At 47.5% G+C, this 20,230-nt stretch overlaps 1 protein-coding gene and 1 non-coding gene across 12 annotated transcripts in view; one reads left to right on the plus strand and one right to left on the minus strand.

Moving 5' to 3' along the window:
- The window catches only part of rabgap1l (RAB GTPase activating protein 1-like), a 160,566-nt gene that overhangs the window by 122,398 nt on the left and 17,938 nt on the right, over nt 1–20,230 (minus strand). For 9 of the 11 annotated variants that reach the window (XM_030372870.1, XM_030372868.1, XM_030372867.1 and 6 more), the window contains exons 1-3: nt 16,995–17,169; nt 16,508–16,669; nt 12,761–12,871 (exon numbers count right to left, since the gene is read on the minus strand). In XM_030372870.1, coding sequence (XP_030228730.1) covers nt 12,761–12,789 — 29 coding nt within the window. In that variant the 5' untranslated portion in view covers nt 12,790–12,871; nt 16,508–16,669; nt 16,995–17,169. Of the gene's footprint in view, nt 1–12,760; nt 12,872–14,975; nt 14,984–16,507; nt 16,670–16,994; nt 17,170–18,719; nt 18,925–20,230 lie in introns of those variants that run through there. The other 2 variants (XM_030372873.1, XM_030372862.1) reach the window with 2 other exon arrangements.
- On the plus strand, nt 2,635–2,753 carry LOC115556419 (5S ribosomal RNA). Its single transcript, XR_003979002.1, has one exon. It is a non-coding gene; the product is annotated as a 5S ribosomal RNA (ribosomal RNA).

Raw genomic sequence — 20,230 nt, forward strand, 5'->3', positions numbered from 1 at the left:
TGCGCTGATCACGTCAACGCACAACTTTTTTTTTTAATCAGCCGATCCGCGGATCACTTGCGTCCCGAACCGTGATGGTTGATCCGTACGGATCACGGGAAACCCGTGAACCGTTGCACCACTAGTTCCTGTGCTAAAATGGTTCTCAAACCGGTACTTAAAAAAACGAAACGGCACACAGTTGCATTAAGCAGAAAGTCAGCGGACACTGAGTTGAATGGCAACGGTGTTTGCTAGCCTACTTGATATGCAAGATTTACGGTTGGCATTCAATTACTCGACTTACCCGAAGAGGCTGCTGTGACTGATACATATCTTTTTAAAATTACAAATAATTTTAATTACTCACTGAAAGCAGGCAGGCACGCATCATGGCGCAACATTACTGCCAAAGTCATATTCAGTAATATAACTCATGTGCGCAAGGCAGCCACAGGAGACGCCAACATTGTTTTCAACCGCTCGGTACCGCGCTGTATTAATTCCCAAGTTTTGAAAAGAAAAAGTATTTGAGGCGTATAACGACTCTGTTTTTGATTTGTTTATTTGGTTTTTGAACAGCAAGTTTTGGATGCATGCATCGGCTTTGAGTTAGTTTGTTTGTTACTTTAAAATTACATTTGCTCGCAACACGCACACACACACGCACACACGTTCATTCACGTTCACCCACTACAACCTGCCGATCTTCAATCAAAACAAGATCAAGTAAGCGATGCCACAGCGCGTTGACAAGTCCGTCCCGAGTCTCGAGGCGCACATAGGCTTTATGGTTTATATGTTTGAAAGCCGTGACACACTCTTTTACCAGTTGGCCTGAAATACCACGCCTCGCAGTCATGGACCTATAAAGAAAGTCGTAGTCGTACCATACTTGTTTACCGCAACATTGAGAAGGGTCCCGTCTGAAACAGAGTCGCGCAGCGCTACGTTCCGAACGTTGTGTAATCAAATACACCGGTATGGCGGTAGGCTATATAAAAAAATCATATCCTAACGAAAATACACACCGTTATTCAGTGAGAACCGGTATAGTGCCCAGCACTAACGCAAGTTGACGCCGCAACACCATGGGGGCGGGGCAGGGGGCGTTAAAAAACGTCAGGCACCGTTATGAGGAACCGAAATGTGCGTTCTTATTCGATCTCGTTACAACCGTTTACGTCGGAACCGGTTCCCTACTGGAACCGAGTTTTGGTGCTCAACCCTACATATAACTGGCTGATAGCTTTAATCAGTTGCAACGGTGGACTGAAATCACTTCATGGCACGATGTGACCGTTAGATTAATAAGTAAACAAAGAGAAGTTTGTTATTTTTAAAACACAACATGTGTGGAGTCTAACATTCAGCTTCAGTCTGAGCTAGGATGAGTTTACTCGGGCAAGTGAACATCAAATTCGGGCAAGTCGAACATGACCTGTATTTGCCCGATTGGCAAGTGCTTTTGAAACCCAAGTGTTAACCCTGTCGTGTTCTTGAAGAAAGTAGTCTAAACCGGATCGCTTTTATGTGCTTAAAATACGTAAAAACCCCTGAGTTCCATTGGCAGCCATACATGCCCATGCCATCAACATGGATCATGAGCAGTTCCTTATCTTCTCCATACTCTTCTCTTCCCATCACTCTGGTACAGGTTGATCTTTGTCTCATCTGTCCATAGGATGTTGTTCCAGAACTGTGAAGGCTTCTTTAGATGTTGTTTGGCAAACTCTAATCTGGCCTTCTTGTTTTTGAGGCTCACCAATGGTTTACATCTTGTGGTGAACACTCTGTATTCACTGGTGAAGTCTTCTCTTGATTGTTGACTTTGACAGACATACACCTACCTGCTGGAGAGTGTTCTTGATCTGGCCAACTGTTGTGAAGGGTGTTTTCTTCACCAGGGAAAGAATTCTTCGGTCATCCACCACAGTTGTTTTCCGTGGTCTTCCGGGTATTTTGGTGTTGCTGAGCTCACCGGTACGTTCTTTCTTTTTAAGAATGTTCCCAACAGTTGATTTGGCCACACCTAATGTTTTTGCTATCTCTCTGATGGGCTTGTTAGCGACAGCTCTTTGGATCTCATATTGAGAGTTGACAGCAACAGATGCCAAATGCAAATAGCACACTTGAAATTAACTCTCAACCTTTTATCTGCTCCTTGTCAATGGGATAATGAGGGAATAACACACACCTGGCCAAGGAACAGCTGAGTAGCCAATTGTCCCATTACTTTTGGTCCCTTAAAAAGTGGGAGGCACATATACAAACTGTTGTAATTCCTACACCGTTCACCTGATTTGGATGTAAATACCCTAAAATTAGAGCTGAAAGTCTGCAGTTAAAGCACATCTTGTTCGTTTCATTTCAAATCCATTGTGGTGGGGTATAGAGCCAAAAAGATAAGAATTGTGTCGATATCCCAATATTTATGGAGCTGACTGTATACTCTCTTGCGCTCCGCCTCCAACTACGAGATGGTTAGTTACACCTTTCCTGCTGATGGCTCCCAGACCGAGGAGCACAGGGGAGACGTTCCCTTCAGGCCCGATGCTCTCTCGGGGAAAACACCTTTCACTTTGACCGGCAGTGGGTCTGCTTATAGGTCTCTCGGGGAAAACACCTTTCACTTTGACCGGCAGTGGGTCTGCTTTATACGGCCTTACCACCATGGGCACGCCCGATCTCGTCTGATCTCGGAAGCTAAGCATGGTCGGGCCTGGTTAGTACTTGGATGGGAGACCGCCTGGGAATACCAGGTGCTGTAAGTGGTGTCGGGTGGTGGCCAATAGGTGGCACCCTTCACTCTGGCCTTAAAATCAATCCCGATGCCCCAGTGCAGTGACGGGGACACTGTGCTGCGGAAGACGCCGTTCTTCGGAGGAGACGTAATACCGAGGTCCTGACTCACCAAGGTCCTGACTCACTGAGGTCATAAAAGATCCCAGTGTAGGAGATCGCAATGAAATGGAGACGGAGACTTGATTGCCGGTGAAAAACACGAGAAGGATTTATTTCCCAAAACACAGAAAACGCACAGCCAGAGGTGCGTTCCTTAAGACCTGCGTTGTAACACCAGGTGGGTGCCACGCCCCCTTCCCTTAAAGGGGGCACGCACCATACAACATACACAGTGAATACGATACCGCTACAGACGCCCCCCCAGAATTCACACTCCCGAACAGTCAAGGCCAACGGGAAGGAGCCCTGAGCACCCGCCCGAAACGACTCAGCGGAACCGGTGCGGGGGCCACAGCAGGCAGTGCCGGAGTCATGAGGCGGTGTGGCTTGAAAACCGGAGGACGACCCCGCCGCGGGGGCAGAGCCAACCCCACGGGCTGGTCCAGATCCAGGTGGGCTGGCTTGAGGCGATCGACCGAAATGTAGTCAGGCCTGCCCCCGATGTCTACCAAGAAGGCCTTGTCACCGGCCTCCAGGACGCGAAACGGACCGTCGTAGGGAGGACGGAAAGGACCCCGATGGGCATCATGGCGGATGAACACATACCCCGCCGTCCGCAGGCTGGGCGGCACACAAGCCTTCGGGAGGCCGTGCTGCGAGGTGGGCACCGGCGTGAAACCCCGGACCCTGTCCTGGAGCGAGGTCCGCTCCTGGGCTGCCGACCAGGGAGCTGTGGCGGTGGGGATGAAATCCCCAGGAACCCGTAGTGGCTGTCCGTAAACCAGCTCGGCCGACGAAGCCCGCAGGTCCTCCTTAGGGGCAGTCCGGAGGCCCAACATGACCCAGGGGAGCCTATCGACCCAACCGTCATCCGTAAGGCTGGCCCGGAGTGCAGCTTTCAAGGAGCGATGAAACCGCTCACACAACCCATTAGCCTGGGGGTGATAAGCGGTTGTTCGATGGAGCCGCACACCCAGGCCCCCGGCGACCGCATTCCACAGCTCGGAAGTGAACTGAGGTCCCCTGTCAGAGGAGACATCAGAAGGGGGGCCGAGGTGCCTATGAACGCCCGGGCCACGTCAGAGGTCGTAGTGGATGCCAGCGGGACAGCCTCCGGCCAGCGGGTGGTCCTGTCCACCATCGTTAGGAGGTAGCTGAACCCTTGAGAGGGCGGCAGGGGCCCCACCAGGTCCACATGCACGTGGTCGAACCGCCGCTCCGGCACTGAAAAATGCGCCAGCGGAGCAGTCACATGCCGATGCACCTTGGCTCGCTGGCAAACCACGCAGGCCCGAGCCCAGTCCTTCTTAAGGCCATGCCAGACAAACTTCCCGGCCACCAGCTGCTGTGATGTCCTCCGCCCAGGATGGGCAAGGCCGTGCACGGCATCGAAAACCTGACGCCTCCAACTGCCGGGCACGACCGGCCTCGGCTGTCCAGTGGAGACGTCACACAGGAGCGTGGCACCGACGTTGTCGTACTTGATGTCCTCCAACCTGAGTCCCGTGACAGCTGTCCTCAGAGCCTGGACCTCCGGGTCGGAGGCCTGATCACCTGCCATGCTGGTGTAGTCGATTCCCAGGTGGACAGCTCCTGCGATGGCCCGGGAGAGGCAATCAGCCACGTGATTGTCCTTACCCGCCACATGGCGGATGTCCGTGGTAAACTCGGAGATGTAGGCCAGCTGTCGCTGCTGACGGGCAGACCACGGCTCCGAAACCTTCGCCATCGCGAACGTCAACGGCTTGTGGTCCACGAAAACGGAGAATGGCCGAGCCTCCAACAGGAAACGGAAATGCCTAATGGCGAGGTAAAGGCCGAGGAGCTCTCGATCGAAGGTGCTATATTTCCGTTCGCAGGGGCGGAGCTGCCGGCTGAAGAATGCCAGCGGCTGCCAGACGCCGTTCACCAACTGCTCGTGCACGGCACCAACAGCATAGTCCGAAGCGTCGGTGGTCAGGGCAATCAACGCCGCAGGCAAAGGATGCGCCAGCATAGTCGCCTCGGCCAATGCCCGTTTAGTGTCCCCAAAGGCCGCCTCTCTCTAAGCGGTCCAGTCAATAATATGCTTCGTTGTCTTACCCTTGAGTGCCTCATACAGGGGCCGCATGAGCCGGGCCGCACGGGGAACAAAACGGTGATAAAAATTCACCATCCCCAAAAACTCCTGCAGGGCCCGAACTGTAAGAGGGCGCTGGAAGTCCGCCACTGCAGCCACCTTCGAGGGCAGGGGAACAGCTCCCTCCTTGGTGATGCGGTGGCCCAGGAAGTCAATGGTGATCCGGCCGAATTGGCACTTGGCTGGATTGACAATCAGGCCATGCTGGCTGAGCCGCTCGAAGAGTGTTCGCAGATGCTTCATGTGCTCGGCCGTGGAGGCGCTGGCGATCAGAATGTCATCCAGGTAAACGAACAGGAATGGCAGGTCCCGCAGCACGGTGTCCATCAGGCGCTGAAAGGCCTGGGCTGCGTTCTTCAGGCCGAACGGCATCCGTAAAAACTCAAATAGTCCAAACGGAGTGATCACCGCCGTCTTCGGGACGTCCTGCGGCTGGACGGGCACCTGGTGATAGCCCCGAACGAGGTCCACCTTGGAGAACACTACCGCACCGGCCAGGCGGGCAGAAAAGTCCTGGATGTGGGGAATCGGATAGCGGTCGGGCACCGTAATGTCATTGAGCCGGCGGTAATCCCCACATGGACGCCACCCACCGCCAGGCTTCGAGACGATGTGGAGCGGGGAAGCCCAGGGGCTGTCCGATCGCCGGACAATTCCAAGACGCTCCAGGGTGTCAAACTCAGACCTAGCAACGGCGAGCTTAGCAGAGTCGAGGCGCCGGGCCCTGGCATAGACCGGCGGATCAGTGGTCGCGATGTGATGCTCCACTCCGTGCTTGGTGGCGGCAGCTGAGAACGTGGGCTCCGTAAGCTCCGGGAATTCCGCGAGGAGGGGGGGAAAACACATCGGAGGGTGAGAGTGCGCCCGACAGCTTCGTCGTGCTCGAGCCACTGAGCTCACATGCCAGGGAGCTAAAAGTCTCAGCACTTATCAAGCGCCGGTTCATCACATCCACCAAAAGGCCATTGGCGCAGAGGAAATCGGCGCCGAGGAGGGGTGTGGAGACCTCCGCGGTGACAAAATCCCAGCCGAAACGCTGACCCCCGAAACATAAATTAACAGTCCTAGTCCCAAAGGTGCGGATGGGGCTGCCGTTGGCGGCCTCCAGGGCGGGGCCGTGGCCGCCCCCTATTCTGTCAATGCGTGACGCGGGCAGAACGCTCACCTGGGCCCCCGTGTCACACAGGAACCGTCGCCCAGAGCCTGTATCTGTGATGAATAACAGACCCCCAGAACGGCCGACACACACGGCAGCTAGCGAGTGCCGGCCCGTGCATTTCCCGATGCCACGAAACTGCACGGGGGGCGGCACCTCCTAGCTTTGGGTCCATACAGGGCGTGGAAATAGCACAGGCCTGCAGACTGCTGTGGCTGTCGTCGTGTCGCCGCGGCCACAGCGATGGTGTCCGTCATCTCCAGGTCGCCAGTGGTGTGAGCCAATACGGCCGTGCAGCGCTCGCGCCCGGCGGCGAAAAAGCGATCCGCCTCCCTAGCCAGAGCCCGAAAGTCCGTGGTGTCGCTGTTGGCTAGAGCTGCCCTAACACGCACTGGCAGCTGCTGCATAAATAAAGCCCGAAACAAAAAACAAGGCTTTTTACTCCCCAGGAGATTGAGCATGTGATCCATGAGCTCCGATGGTTTGGAGTCCCCGAGGCCATTCAATGCCAGAAGCTGCTCGCCCCGTTCAGCCTCCGACAAACAGAACGTCTCCATCAGGAACCCCTTTAGCAATGCATACTTCCCACGGGCCGGGGGGTCCTCGAGAATATACATCGCTCTGGCCGCCGTCGAGCCACCAAGCGCGGAGACTACATAATAAAACTTGGTTTCATCCGCAGTAATCCCCTTCAGCGCGAATTGCGCCTCCGCTTGCGCGAACCAGACCCGCGGCTGCCGTTCCCAAAACTCCGGGAGCTTCAGGGAGACTGCCATCACCGGAGCAGCAGCCACGGAACCTTCCGCCGAATCGAACTCCATAGCCCAATCTCCGATCTGCGCGTCCTCGCTCTTCCAGCGCATAGAACAGTAATCCGGTAAAACGTCCGGAAACTGTCAGGGTCACCAATGTAGGAGATCGCATTGAAATGGAGACGGAGACTTGATTGCCGGTGAAAAACACGAGAAGGATTTATTTCCCAAAACACAGAAAACGCACAGCCAGAGGTGCGTTCCTTAAGACCTGCGTTGTAACACCAGGTGGGTGCCACGCCCCCTTCCCTTAAAGGGGGCACGCACCATACAACATACAAAGTGAATACGATACCGCTACACCAGGGCACTTATCGCAAAGAGCAGGGGTTTCCCAGGTGTCCTGGCCTAACCAGGCTCATTCAATCTGGCCCCCTAATCATCCTCCTGTATAATTGGCTGACTTAATAATTCCCTCACTCTCCACCTCAAGCTGGTGTGTGGTGAGCGTTCTGGCGCAGATTGGCTGCCGTGAATCACCCAAGTGGGTGCTACATAAATGGCGTGTCTTCGCGGGGGTGGCCGCCGAGTTTGCCCAAAAATATTATATTAAATGCATTATGTAAAATATATTTACGTTATATTAAATAATAAATCAAAATATCGGTAGGGACAATCCTTTCTTTCCCAAAGTTGGCCGTACCTATGCGAAATAACGCCCTTGCTTTCTTCCAACACACAACCGGACTCGGTTATTACTTCACTCAACTGACACTGTGGCAACCCGTCTCTGGCACAGCGCCCCTGGAGGCCAAGGGGGCAGGTTGTGGAGGCGGTGTACCACAGATTTTCAACAGATAGCGCCAGTAAGAGCATTGGTGCCAATCATTGAAATGCGGAGCACCTGATGAGCAGGTGGGCAGCATGCTTTAAAAAGCATGCTTCCATACTCATTCAGGGCTCTCCTGGTTCACGTGTGCGGAGAGACCACTCTCCGTGGGTGATGTGATTCCACCCGGAGGAACAAGACTGTGGATTCCTCCAAAGCTGGGTTTTGTTTGGTTTGATAGTAATATAATTTATGTTTGAATAAAAGTGCCATTTTTGGCTTTAAGTAAGCTCCAGTTCGTGTGCTGATTGGAAGGAGGCGGCTCACTCACCAAGCCAGGTTGCCACAACACGCACGCAGCCACTCGCTCTCCTCGCTCGTCCACTCACTCACTGACGTCTCACTCACACACACACACACACACACACACACACACACACACACACACACACACATGCGTACGATACCTTCTCGTGCTCACGAGATACTTTCTTGTGCGCACAACATATTTTCTCGTCGCACAAGATACTTTCTCATGCGCACCAGATACTTTCTCATGCGCACCAGCAGGGCTCCAGAGTGCGACCTAATTTCTTTAGGTGCGAGTTAAAATTGAATGAGGACGCTCCGGTGTTTCTTGCAGGAGGACGATTGAAAAAAAATATATAGCGTTTTTTATTTTTTTTATTTCTCTCCCCACTCCCGCGGTTGTGGTTGATAATAAAATCTTACTTTCTGGCTCATTCCAGCGAGTCCACTACTCTCTCTCGCTCCCTGTCTCTGCCTGCCTGTCTGTCTGCACCTTTTACAGTCTATGGTCTGCACACTACACGTGCACAGTCTTGCTGCGCACGCAGCACGCACAAAACAGTAAACAAAGCAGATACAATATGAAGCGGTCGATAGTCGATTATTTTAAGAAAAGAAATGTGCCAGAGGAAACAAATGAGGCTGTTGTTTAGTGGTGCAACGGTTCACGGGTTTCCCGTGATCAGTACGGTTCAACCCTCACGGTTCGGGACGCAAGTGATCCGCGGATCGGCTGATAAAAAAATAAGTTGTTTTTTAACCGGAAACCGGAACCGGAAGCGGTCATATTTATGTTTAGTTGTAGTCTTTTTGCTCGGTTCTCCGTATAAACATTAGGGCTAGAACCCAGCGAAATGACCCTTGCAATGAGCAATGAGTCTTCCAACCAAAATCAATGGATTTACAAAATGCCAAATAAAACACGACAGAAACTGTATGTCGCTACCATACTTGATGAAAAAAAAAAGATTTTTTTTCAGTGACTCAAGGGGCCGGTCGGTATACGTGTGACTGAGGCCGATATATGCTCTGTTTTAGACGTAACGCGTAAGCACGTAAGATACATAACCCCCCCCTTGCGCGGTAAAATATCCCCCCTTACGTGCTTAAGTGCGTCGGCCAAAATTCCTGACTATGCGACTAAAACACTACGGCCCTTCGCAGCTCGCAAAGACTGTGATTGGCCAGCTAACCACATCCTTTCAGGAGTCTCACATTTCCGGTTTTACAGCATAATAGCGCCATTTTTAAAAGGCTGTGACAGAAGCGAATGAAGAATTTTGAAGAAGGAGAAGAAGAAAACACAAGAACGAATTATGATAATTATAAATATAAACAAGCCAGCGATTTCCACTTCCACGCCCACAGATTCGTTCGTTGCTCCCCCTACTGTTCTGGCGGAGAATCCCCTTGCAACACGTGCAATCCTTAAGGAACCTTAAAGGAACCGTAAATCAAAACTTGTCTAAAACAAGTCCCTAGTGTAAATTACGTGCTTACGTCTCTGCGTCTAAAACGACCCTAAATCGGCCTTGACTGCTGCTGAGATGGACTGTCTGCCTCGAGTTTGGGAGGGCTGGAGCGGTCTGTGGGCTGGAGTGCTATCTGTTTATCGTTGCAACCCCCAGCCTCGTATTGAGATCGCGGCGCGCGGTTGCAAAATAAGAGCGCCCAGCACGATTTTTTTTTTTTTTTTTTATAATTAAAAAAACTTTTCAAAACAGCTCGAGGGCCATTAATAGACACCCCGCGGGCCACAAAAGGCCCGCGGGCCGCTACTTGAGTATGTCTGGTGTAGACTCTAAACTCTCCCAAGGCAATGCAGACATCCTGAATTTAAAGTAGTAAATCCAGGGTTAGGGATTATTCACTATCCATGTTAAAAAGAAGAAGGAATAATGCCTCAGATTGCAATTTTTTTAAATATTGACTATGCTTTAAGGAAGCAGGATTATTACCTGATAGGAATGGGAACGAGTAGTAAATTCCGAACTCGAGTGATCGAAGGAATTCCTCGAGGATCAATCGAGTACTCGTTAAATCAAATCTATTTTTAGAATGCAACGCATCTGCAGCAGGAATAGGCCTGATGATGAACGGCAATATTACCAACCAAACATGTAATGCTTATTCTCCATCAAAACAGTCAGAGTTATCAGAGTATTCATTATTTATTTTTGCAAACGTTCAAAACACATTTTCCTTACAAAAATAAATATGCGTCTCACAATTTAAATCACGTCGAACCAAGGCCTGTATCAGTTTAAAAAAAACGAAACAAGTAGCCTAACCATTGCAAATAATTTAAAGCTGCAAATAAAACGGCAGCAAATGGACTATGGAATACTCAGCGTTGTGATCTTCTCTACACGCCCGGGATTACAGCTGCGTCTTGCGGCGGTGAAAATAGCCGACACACTTTCACTTTCACCGTTGCTGCGGGTCTGCTTTCCCGAACTCACCGTTGTGTTTCAGGAGCATATGTTGCCGCATAGTACTTTCTGGTAGCTCAATTTCGCTTGGCATATTTTACATTTCACCTTATGATCTCCTATTTCTTTAAAGTATTTCAATTCTTCGCTGCGGTTTGCTTTAACCGCCATCTCTTAACTTTTTGAATTCTGGCGTGCCTGCACACGGCACGGAACGCGCCATGGAAATGGATGCATTTAATTTTCTTTTTGCCCACGTCATGCGTTAGTGGCGCCGACAGAAAATTGATACATTTGCTTCAGAAAACTTTGTTTGTGTGTATATGCAAACTCGAGTTTGCCTGTCCACCAACCGAGTTCATTTGTAACGAGGCGTACTCGAGTAATCGATTCCTCACGCCCATCCCTTTTACCTAATTTTTCACTTTATTTTGTTTTTACACATTTGAAGATTTTATTTAAAGTCACATTTGTCTCGTTATCTTTTTTGCTGTTGTTGATCCGAAAATGATCCGACCCGTGATTCAAAAACCGTGACACGATCCGAACCGTGAGTTTTGTGATCCATTGCACCCCTACTGTTGGTGGTGGTGGAGAAGGGTTAGCAGAGGAAGCGACAGTGACACGTTGGCGAAAAAGGCGGGGGGCAGTGGGGAGAAAAAAAAAATGTACAGTTTTCAACAACAATGGCTGGTGCAGTTCCCGTGGTTACGATATGAGGGACAAGCCATGGTGTGTGTGTACTGCAGGACATGTGGCCCGTCCGTTGCAGGCAGGACACATTTTGTAAATGGATCTACACAATTCAAAGTTCAGTCATTAAAATTACACAACGAAAGCCAAAAGCACAATACGTGCAGGGACCGCTGCATCACACGAAGCTCCCAGCCCCTCCCCACCTCATTTAATAGGATAGATGAGAGCAAACGCTCGGCGGAGAATGAAGAAATAATCATCAAGTTTAACACCGCCTACATCATCGCGAGGAGGAACTCCCGTTCACAAAAAAAAAAAAATGGTGCTACCTTATTTGTTTTGGTGCTACTAAATGAAAAGCTAGGTGGCACCAGTGTTACCTGTGAAAAAGTTAGTCTGGAGCCCTGCGCACCAGATACTTTCTCCTGCGTACCATATCATTTCTCATGATCACGAGAAATGCTATTTATTTATTTTTTTTCCCCATGTCCTTTTACGGGTTCCATAGGTTTCCACATTATTGCTTTGGGTTTAATTACCACTAGAGGTTGACCGTGTGTGCGGAAACTCTATTATATAGTAATGTCACAGCAGTCTGTTTTATACAATGAGGTCATAAGTAAGTTATAATGTGTGACGTCACAACAGTCTGTTAAAAACACTGATGTGCTATCTCACTGCTTTCTCCCACTTCCTGAAGGTTGGAGGGGCCCCCATGTGGCCAACAAGCTATACTGCTTCATAAAGATCAAGCTGATGCCAAAAGAAAGAGGGTTCTCTCATTTGAAACCACCATCTTATTTTCATACAGTTACCCTGGTCTTGCAGAACTGAATACAGAAAATTCAGAATGCAACTGCTGACAAATCAAACATATAAGTGTGAAACTTCATGTGTGTGTGTGTGTGTATATATATATATATATATATATATATATATATATATATATATATATATATATATATATATATATATATATATATATATATATATGTGTGTGTGTGTGTGTGTGTGTGTGTGTGTGTGTGTGTGTGTGTGTGTGTGTGTGTGTGTGTGTGTGTGTGTGTGTGTGTGTGTGTGTGTGTGTGTGTGTGTGTGTGTGTGTGTGTGTGTGTGTAAATGCATGCAGAAATGACAGGGATGAGGTCACCTGACCCAGATAGGATGTCAGGTGATTTGTAGTGAAGTTCCTGTTCCCCTGGTTGGGGGAGGTGAGGGGTTGAAGGTACCCCACGACCATACCAGAAGGATCAAAGTTCACTCTCATTGACCTTTGATCTATGACTCTTCATTGTGTGTCTGCAATGCTCTCCAACAAACACTGGATAGTAACGGATGAAAGTTATGTTAAAAAGTTTGAATCCTTTAGAAAGTTAGAAGTTAAAATCCTTTAGAAATGGTTCTTAACCAACGATACTTTCTAAGTAACTGTGCATCCTAACTAACCGTGATGCCTTACCCTGCTCCCTAACCAACCATTCGTCCTAACCAACCATAGTACCTAACTAACCGTTCTTCCTATCTGACAAAGGCTCTTACCTCACTATGGTTGCAGCTTTCATCGCCGATAGAGAAGCCCCTTACCTCTCGATGGCCAGCTCCTTATTGCACATCTGCTGCACTGAGATCAACACCTTCTTCTGGACGCCTTGGCGCAGCTTGAAGTAGAACTTGTCTCGGTCTTTAGGAACAGCACTTGAGGAGTGGGTAAAGGACAGAAGAGTTTAAATGTCACCACGGAAATGGATAACGTTTTTTGTGACATGGCCCTGCCTCTCATTCCCACAAATGCTCACAATAACATTGATAACACAACTCTATATGCTCTGTTTGTATATTGTGGCAACCCGGCCCGGGCCAATTAAGGACATGCAGAGCACCCGAGGAACAGGTGGAGAACCAGGGCTTAAGCTATGTTTATACGTAGCAGGGTATTTATAGAAACGAATATTTCCCCCCCTCCGTTTTCAAAAATAACATTGTGCACACATCGTTTTCAAAATAGTTGTCGTTTACATCAAAACGCATAAATACGCCGTTGAGCGCAATTAAAGCCATGCAAGCCAATCAGAATCCGCAGAATCAACAATGAATAACACGAGCGTCTTCCTGTAACAAACAAACTGTAAACATAGGGCGCAAATATGACGTTAAGCATTTCCTGGCGCATAATGTGACGCTTCAGAACTTAAAACCCCGTTTCCCTCGTTGACACGACAACACATAACCGACGTTTTCAGAAATCTCCACTTTGGCCGGAGTTTTTAGAAATTATCGTTTTCTGTGACAAAAACTGTGTTTTCGTGTAAATGAGAGGCCAAACCGCGTGGAAATATCTGCGTTTTCCCTTCGTGTAAACAGGGCCTTAAATAGCCTGCTTCTCCACTCATTCGGGGCTCTCCCAGCCATGGAGCCTCTGTACGGAGAGACCAGTCCTCGTGGCTGACGGAATTCCACCCAGGTTTTTTCGTTGTTGTATTATTTTCAGTATGTTTGTTTGATTTTGGATTAAACCTGCCTTTTTGGCTTTTGCCCAGCAAAGTTGAGTCCTGTTTCGGGAGGTTGTGGTTCGCTCTCCGTGCCGGGTTACATCATATGGTGGAGAATGCGGGCAATTCGACCAAACAACGGAGATTTTCTGAGTGAACGCCAACCAACAGCCGCGACATGAGGCAACGCGATCCCTTGGCAAACCCCAAACCAGACCATGAAGCAGCCGGAGACGACACAGCCAGAGACGACCCCGCCAGAGACGACGCCGCCAGAGACGACGCCGCCAGACACGACGCAGCCCGAGACGACGCAGCACGAGACGACGCAGACCGAGACGACGCAGACCGAGACGACGCAGACCGAGACGACGCAGACCGAGACGACGCAGACCGAGACGACGCAGACCGAGACCAGGCCGCGGGAGACCAGGCCGCGGGAGACCAGGCCGCGGGAGACCAGGCCGCGGGAGACAACGCCGCGGGAGACAACGCCGCGGGAGACAACGCCGCGGGAGACAACGCGGGTCGCGCGTGGAGGGGGAGTGCAGTACAACCGTTTGATTGACGTACTTACAGTCCAATGCCACTCGGTGGGTCTGGAAATCATTGGCTGAAGTTTTTCGAGCCCTCCCCGTTCCACAGATGATTGACTTGTTTAATTTTCCTGTCAGTACTTCTAACTCAGTGGCTGTAAGTGGGTTATGATAAGGATTTCAAGTAATTTTGCAAAAATTGCCAAAAAAGAGAATTCCATACCAAAACCTTTAATGTGCAAAGTAAACAATGTACAAAGTAAATAAGGTGCAAAGTCAAACCAGAGAAGTGATTCCGGAAATGATTTTGTTAGAGGACCAATCACAGCCCTTGCCGTCTACGTTGCGTCAACGGATAGTTAAAAAATATTGGATATGCACGTAAGCTACGACAGGCTCTCCGGCTACAGATAGGGCTTTCCGTGTCTACTTTCAACACTTTGACAAGCACGCGCATTTGAAAAGGCACCATCAAGGTGTTACCATCACCGTTGCTGTGAAAAAAAAACGAGCTGCACAAACCCAGCTCACGACACTATTTCAACAACCCCTGTCTGGGAATTCAGAACGGGCAAATGCCATAACCAAGTCTAGTGGTGTTTTCATTGCTGCTGATCTACGGCCATTCTCTGTTGTTGCCAAACAAGCTTTTTTTTTTTTTTTTTTTTTCCTTAACTAAGAACCGTACCGTCCTGTACCGAACCGTGACCAAGGTACATACCGAACCGTGACTTTTGTGTACCGTTACACCCTTATTATTAGTTGTTGTGTTACTTATAGCTCTAGAAAAGAGGGCTAGCTTGCCAGCCGATTCCTGATTGTACGGTTGGATACCAGAATTGTGCAGACTACAATAACTTTCAGCTGGTTGACTGAGGAGGACAAATGCTAACATGTCCAATGGTAGCTCTATCCTAGGCAAGACAAGGCAAGGCAACTTTATTTATATAGCACTTTTCATACACAAGGCAGACTCAAAGTGCTTCACATATAAACATTGTCATACAAAAAAATAAAATAGAAAAGTAAAAGAAAAACATACGCAAAGAAATCAGTAAAATAGAAAGTTAAAGGCATTTTAGTATTAAAATAGAAAATAAATGCAAAGTTAAAAAAGCTTTTTAGAAAGTGCAATATATTTAAGATTTAGCAGAAAGCTAAAGCAAATATAAAAGTCTTCAGTCTTGTTTTAAAGGTGCTCAGAGTTTGGGCCAGTCTTAAATCCTCTGAGTTTATTCCAGCTATTTGTTGCATAGTAACTAAATCCTGCTTTCCCATGTTTCGTGTTTACTCTGGGGATAATTAACAGATTGGTCTCAGAGGATCTTAGTGGTCTAGAAGACTTATGTAGTGGAAGCATATCAGTTAAATATTTTGGGCCTAAACCATGTAGGGATTTATAGGTTAGCAACATGATTTTAAAATAAATTCTCTGACCTAGGAAGCCAATGTAACGATTTAAGAATTGGTTCAAATATTTTGGTCTTTGTTAGAACTCTAGCAGCAGCATTCTGAACAAGCTGAAGCTTCCTCAGAGTTTGTTTTGGGACACCTGTAAGGAGACCATTGCAGTAATCAAGCTTACTAGTGATAAAGGCATGTACAAGTTTTTGTAAGTCTTCGGTGGACATGAGCCCTCCAAGTCTTGCTACATTTTTAAGGTGATAATATGCAGATTTTGTAACTGATTTGATGTGACTGTCGAAATGTAAATCTGAATCCATGATAACCCCTAGATTTCTGGCTTCGATTGAGGTTTTCAGGGACAGAGAGTGAAGGTGTTGGGTTACTTTAAGTTTAAGCCTTTCCGTTTTAGAACCAAATACAATTATCTCTGTTTTGTCCTCATTTAGTTGAAGGAAATTTCGGCACATCCAGTCCTTCACTTGCTCAATGCACTGGCACAGCAGGTCTATGGGCAGATAGTCATTTGGTGATAGCGATACATACATTTTCATGTCATCAGCATAGCAATGATGGTCAATATTGTTATTTTGCATGATTTGCCCTAGTGGGAGCATGTAGATGTTGAATAAAGAGGGTCCTAAGATCGAACCTTGTGGGACTCCACATGTCACGTTGGTTGATTCTGATACAAAGTCGCCAATGGAAACAAAGTAGTTCCTATTTTGAAGGTAGGACCTGAACTAATTTAAGACTGTGCCTGAAAGCCCCACCCAGTTTTCTAACCGGTCCAAAAGTATTGTATGGTCTACAGTGTTGAATGCAGCAACTAACACTTTCATATTTCCTTAAGTAAACTACAGATCAGGTGACCCCACAGAGGTTCAAGAGTCGATGCTGACCTGTAGTTTACCCTTGCTGTCGTCCTCCTTGACCTCCAGAGAGACGGTGAAGGTATAGAGGTCGTTGTCGGCGGAGGAGGGGAGAGTCTGGTCCCGGATATCGGTTGGGGGCCGCGACGAACGCTTGAAGGCCGTGGAGAAACTGTACAGGATGCGGCTAACCTGGAGGAGACACAAAGGCTAACGTTCACTGAGTCATGTTAGTATGTTGACATAAGCTTGCTAGCTTACTTTAATTTATTGTTGTTTCTTCATTCCTACCTTACTATGTATTTTTATATTGATGTGTGATTTTTGTATACTGCTGGAAAAACCAAACTCCTCTTGGGGATGCATAAACCCATGTATCCACCTCCATCTATCAATTAGGCAAGCTGGACTTTGAGATGGTACCCAAAACTACAATACCCAAGTCACACTATGAACAGATTGCTATTAAATTAAATGTGTAAGACAGCATGCTGGTGAACGAGGCCGTGGAACCTACGGCCTCCTTGATGTGGCAGGAAAAGACGTGGATCTGGAAGTCTTCAGAGCTGCGGTAGCTCTCTGTTAAGGAGAAGCAGTCGCTCTCCACAGAGTCCTCCCAGCCCCGGGCGCAAAACAGCACCTTGTAGATGGGGAAGGAGGAAACCTCGGTCCCAGAGGACTGCTCCACGATCCTGGAGAAGACACAAGAGAGGGCAAGGTAGAATTATTAATATAGACCATTCAAACACAAGGCATATTGCTTTACAAAGGAAAGAACAACAATGGAAGAAACACCCATTCTGGCAGAATTTGACTGCAAAGTAGTGTTGGATTTTCTAACTTCGATTCAAAACCTTGATATCGATATTGGATACCATTTTTGATACCAAGAGGGAAAACAAAAGAAAGATTATGGTGCAAGTGAAATATTCAATGTGGAAACTACTTGGTTAGAGTGGATAAAGCTAGAACACAGCATAAGTGGAAGATTACATTTCCACCTGAAACCATGATCAGTTGGTCATTATCAGTTGGTAGCCCTTTATATCTATGAGACACAAATAGGTAGATAATCTTGAAAATTATCTAAAAATTTTGACACTTGACCCTCTATTGAAAGTTCAGGGCAAATATAATTGAATGACACCAAGCCAACACTCGCAAATACAGCATATGGCCACCAGACAGCGATGAAGGACATGTGTTCTGATTGAAGGCAGTTAACCTTATTTCCTCAGAAACCTTCTCTTTAGGTCATTGATTGTAAACACCATGTTTACTGGCAAAATTGAAAGTAAATTTTTTTTTTTTGAACAACCATTTTTGGTTGTAAAAAGAAAAGGGGAAGTTTGTTCTTCATTGGTTATTTGTGAGTCTTAATCACAGAGTGATATAGTTTGGACTGTTGGAAACAGTGGAGGCTCAGCTTTCATATAATGAATAGTTTGTGCAGGTCAAATTTTGTGAGAAAGACCACAATTGCTGTGCCAGATCAGTTATGGAACCCAAAACCTTGTTCTTGCATATGGGTAAACATGCTTCTTTTGAATTGCCTTGGGAATTAGCCTCAATGCCAAGTCTAAACAGCAAACCTGACGTTTTCATCGCTCCCAAAAGCGGTAGCGGGAGGCCGCTGCACTTGACATGCTAGTTGTGTTGGCTAACCTAACACAGAGCATTGAGACTAGTGCACTGCCAGAGACCGCGAGTGAGTGACAGGAGGGGGGGGGCTATGTTGGCACTGTAGCGATGCGTGTCTGTTAACTCGCTGGTCGGAGAGAATGATAGCGAGAAAGCACAGCTGGTATTTTAGTATCGATAATGCAGAAACTGATTATTGAAAGCGTTTAAAAATGAACTCCTCCGTGATAAATTCAAGACTTTGAAGATGAAATTCAATACTTTTAAGGCCTTCATTTGGGAAAATTTAATTTAATTATTTTCTAATACTTTTGAGACTCCGCGGGTACCCTGTAAATACATGGAAAACACAAAATAACATTTAGACAAACAGGGAGGGAGAGAGGGAGGGAGTAAAGAAAAATATAAAATACTTTAAAAAGGAGTTAATAAAAAAAGACAACAAAAGGAAGTGACAACTTGAGGGGACATAAGTGCTGACTATGGAGACCCACGGACGGGAGCGAGTGAACTTTAACTTTCAATGTGGCTGACCAGCCATAGGGAATGCTAACTGGTAGGGACAGTGACTATATGGAGTATAAACTTTTTGGGGACCTACCGGACGGAGCCATGGGAACCGTTGGGGACATGCAGGATAACAGGGATGGGGATGGCACTCTCAGCCCGCAGCGTAGCCATGGCCCTCTGGGCCTGGACCTCGTTGCGGGGGGCTTTTACCCAGGTGCAGCCCAGGTAGGACAGCTTGCTGAACTGAACACTTTGTCTTCCTCCGGAGTGGTTCATCGTGGGAACTCCTGAAGCATCTGTAGTAGGAGTTGTAGTGCTTTCATGTATTCTAGAACCATAATAGTAGTTAAGCTTAAAAATGATCGTTAGTTTAGCTATCATTTACTTTCAGAATGTCATTTAAGTAAAGCTAAGTGGGAAAAATTTGAATCTAACATTGCCGGTTCCCCCGGATTTCTCAAAATAGCTACATTAAGCGATGAAACAACGTAATCATAGCATAAACTTCACCTAAATTCATCTTTAAATAACTTCACATTAAAAACACATTTTTGCCATATAGCACTATGCCCTAGGGCTGCAGGATATATCGGCTATGTACGATATATCGATATAATTTCCAAGGGGATACAAGATTTGACAATATCGTTTATATCGATATGCGTTAAAATGGTCAGTTTCCCCCTCAAGCGTCTACAGCGCTTGCCTTGGAGACTGTGAGCGCGACCCCTCCCCCTCCCACTCTGTCTTTCCGAACATGCCGTGTGCAAAGACGCCTCATTCCCGCCCCCTCACAACACAACAAGCATGGATGATACCCGTAAAGAAAACGAGACGGCGGCGGGAGACGAAATTGTTTCAAAGAGGAGAAACGGCTCCATAATGTTGAAATAGTTCGGGTTTAAAAAAAACTGATGAGCAGCAGCTGCAGGTCATCTGTAGAGAGTGTAGCAAAACCGTTGCGACTAAAAGTGGAAGCACGACAAATCTGTTCCACCATTTACAGCAGCGGCACAAAGTGCAGTATGAGGAATGCGTAAACTCCGTGGCTGTGCTGCTGCATCACCGGCCGCGACAGTTTCTTCTGCCCCGAAACAAGGGCCGGCGCTCAGCAAATGTGTTGGGGGCGCCCTCTGGTGACGGTCTTAATTAATTAAAATATACAAAACAAGCAAAATGAAACCAAACATGCTCCCAAATGAAACGGAGAAGGGAGGGGGCGGGGGATTAAAGGCGCACTGAAACCTTCACCGTAGTACGCAGGACAATGCGACGAAGCCAATGCTCTTAATGGTAGCTAATGTGTGTAACCTACAGCTTTATATTGTCATGCATAGGTGATTATTTTGTGAAGAAGGTGAAAAAAGTCCCTTTTTTTAATATGTTCATTCAATTCTGTGGAAAATAACGATACAAAATCATATGTTGCAGTCAAACTGACATATGTTTTAATAAAAGTGCTTGCAACATCTCACATGTGGCTTTTGACTTACAAAAAAACATCTAACCCACTCTATAGAAAATATCGAGATATATATCGTATATCGCCATTCAGCCAAAAAGTATCGGGATATCATATTTTGCCCATTTCGTGCAGCCCTA

The sequence above is a fragment of the Gadus morhua genome, chromosome 12, assembly GCF_902167405.1.
Source record: "Gadus morhua chromosome 12, gadMor3.0, whole genome shotgun sequence".
Classification (NCBI taxonomy): domain Eukaryota; kingdom Metazoa; phylum Chordata; class Actinopteri; order Gadiformes; family Gadidae; genus Gadus; species Gadus morhua.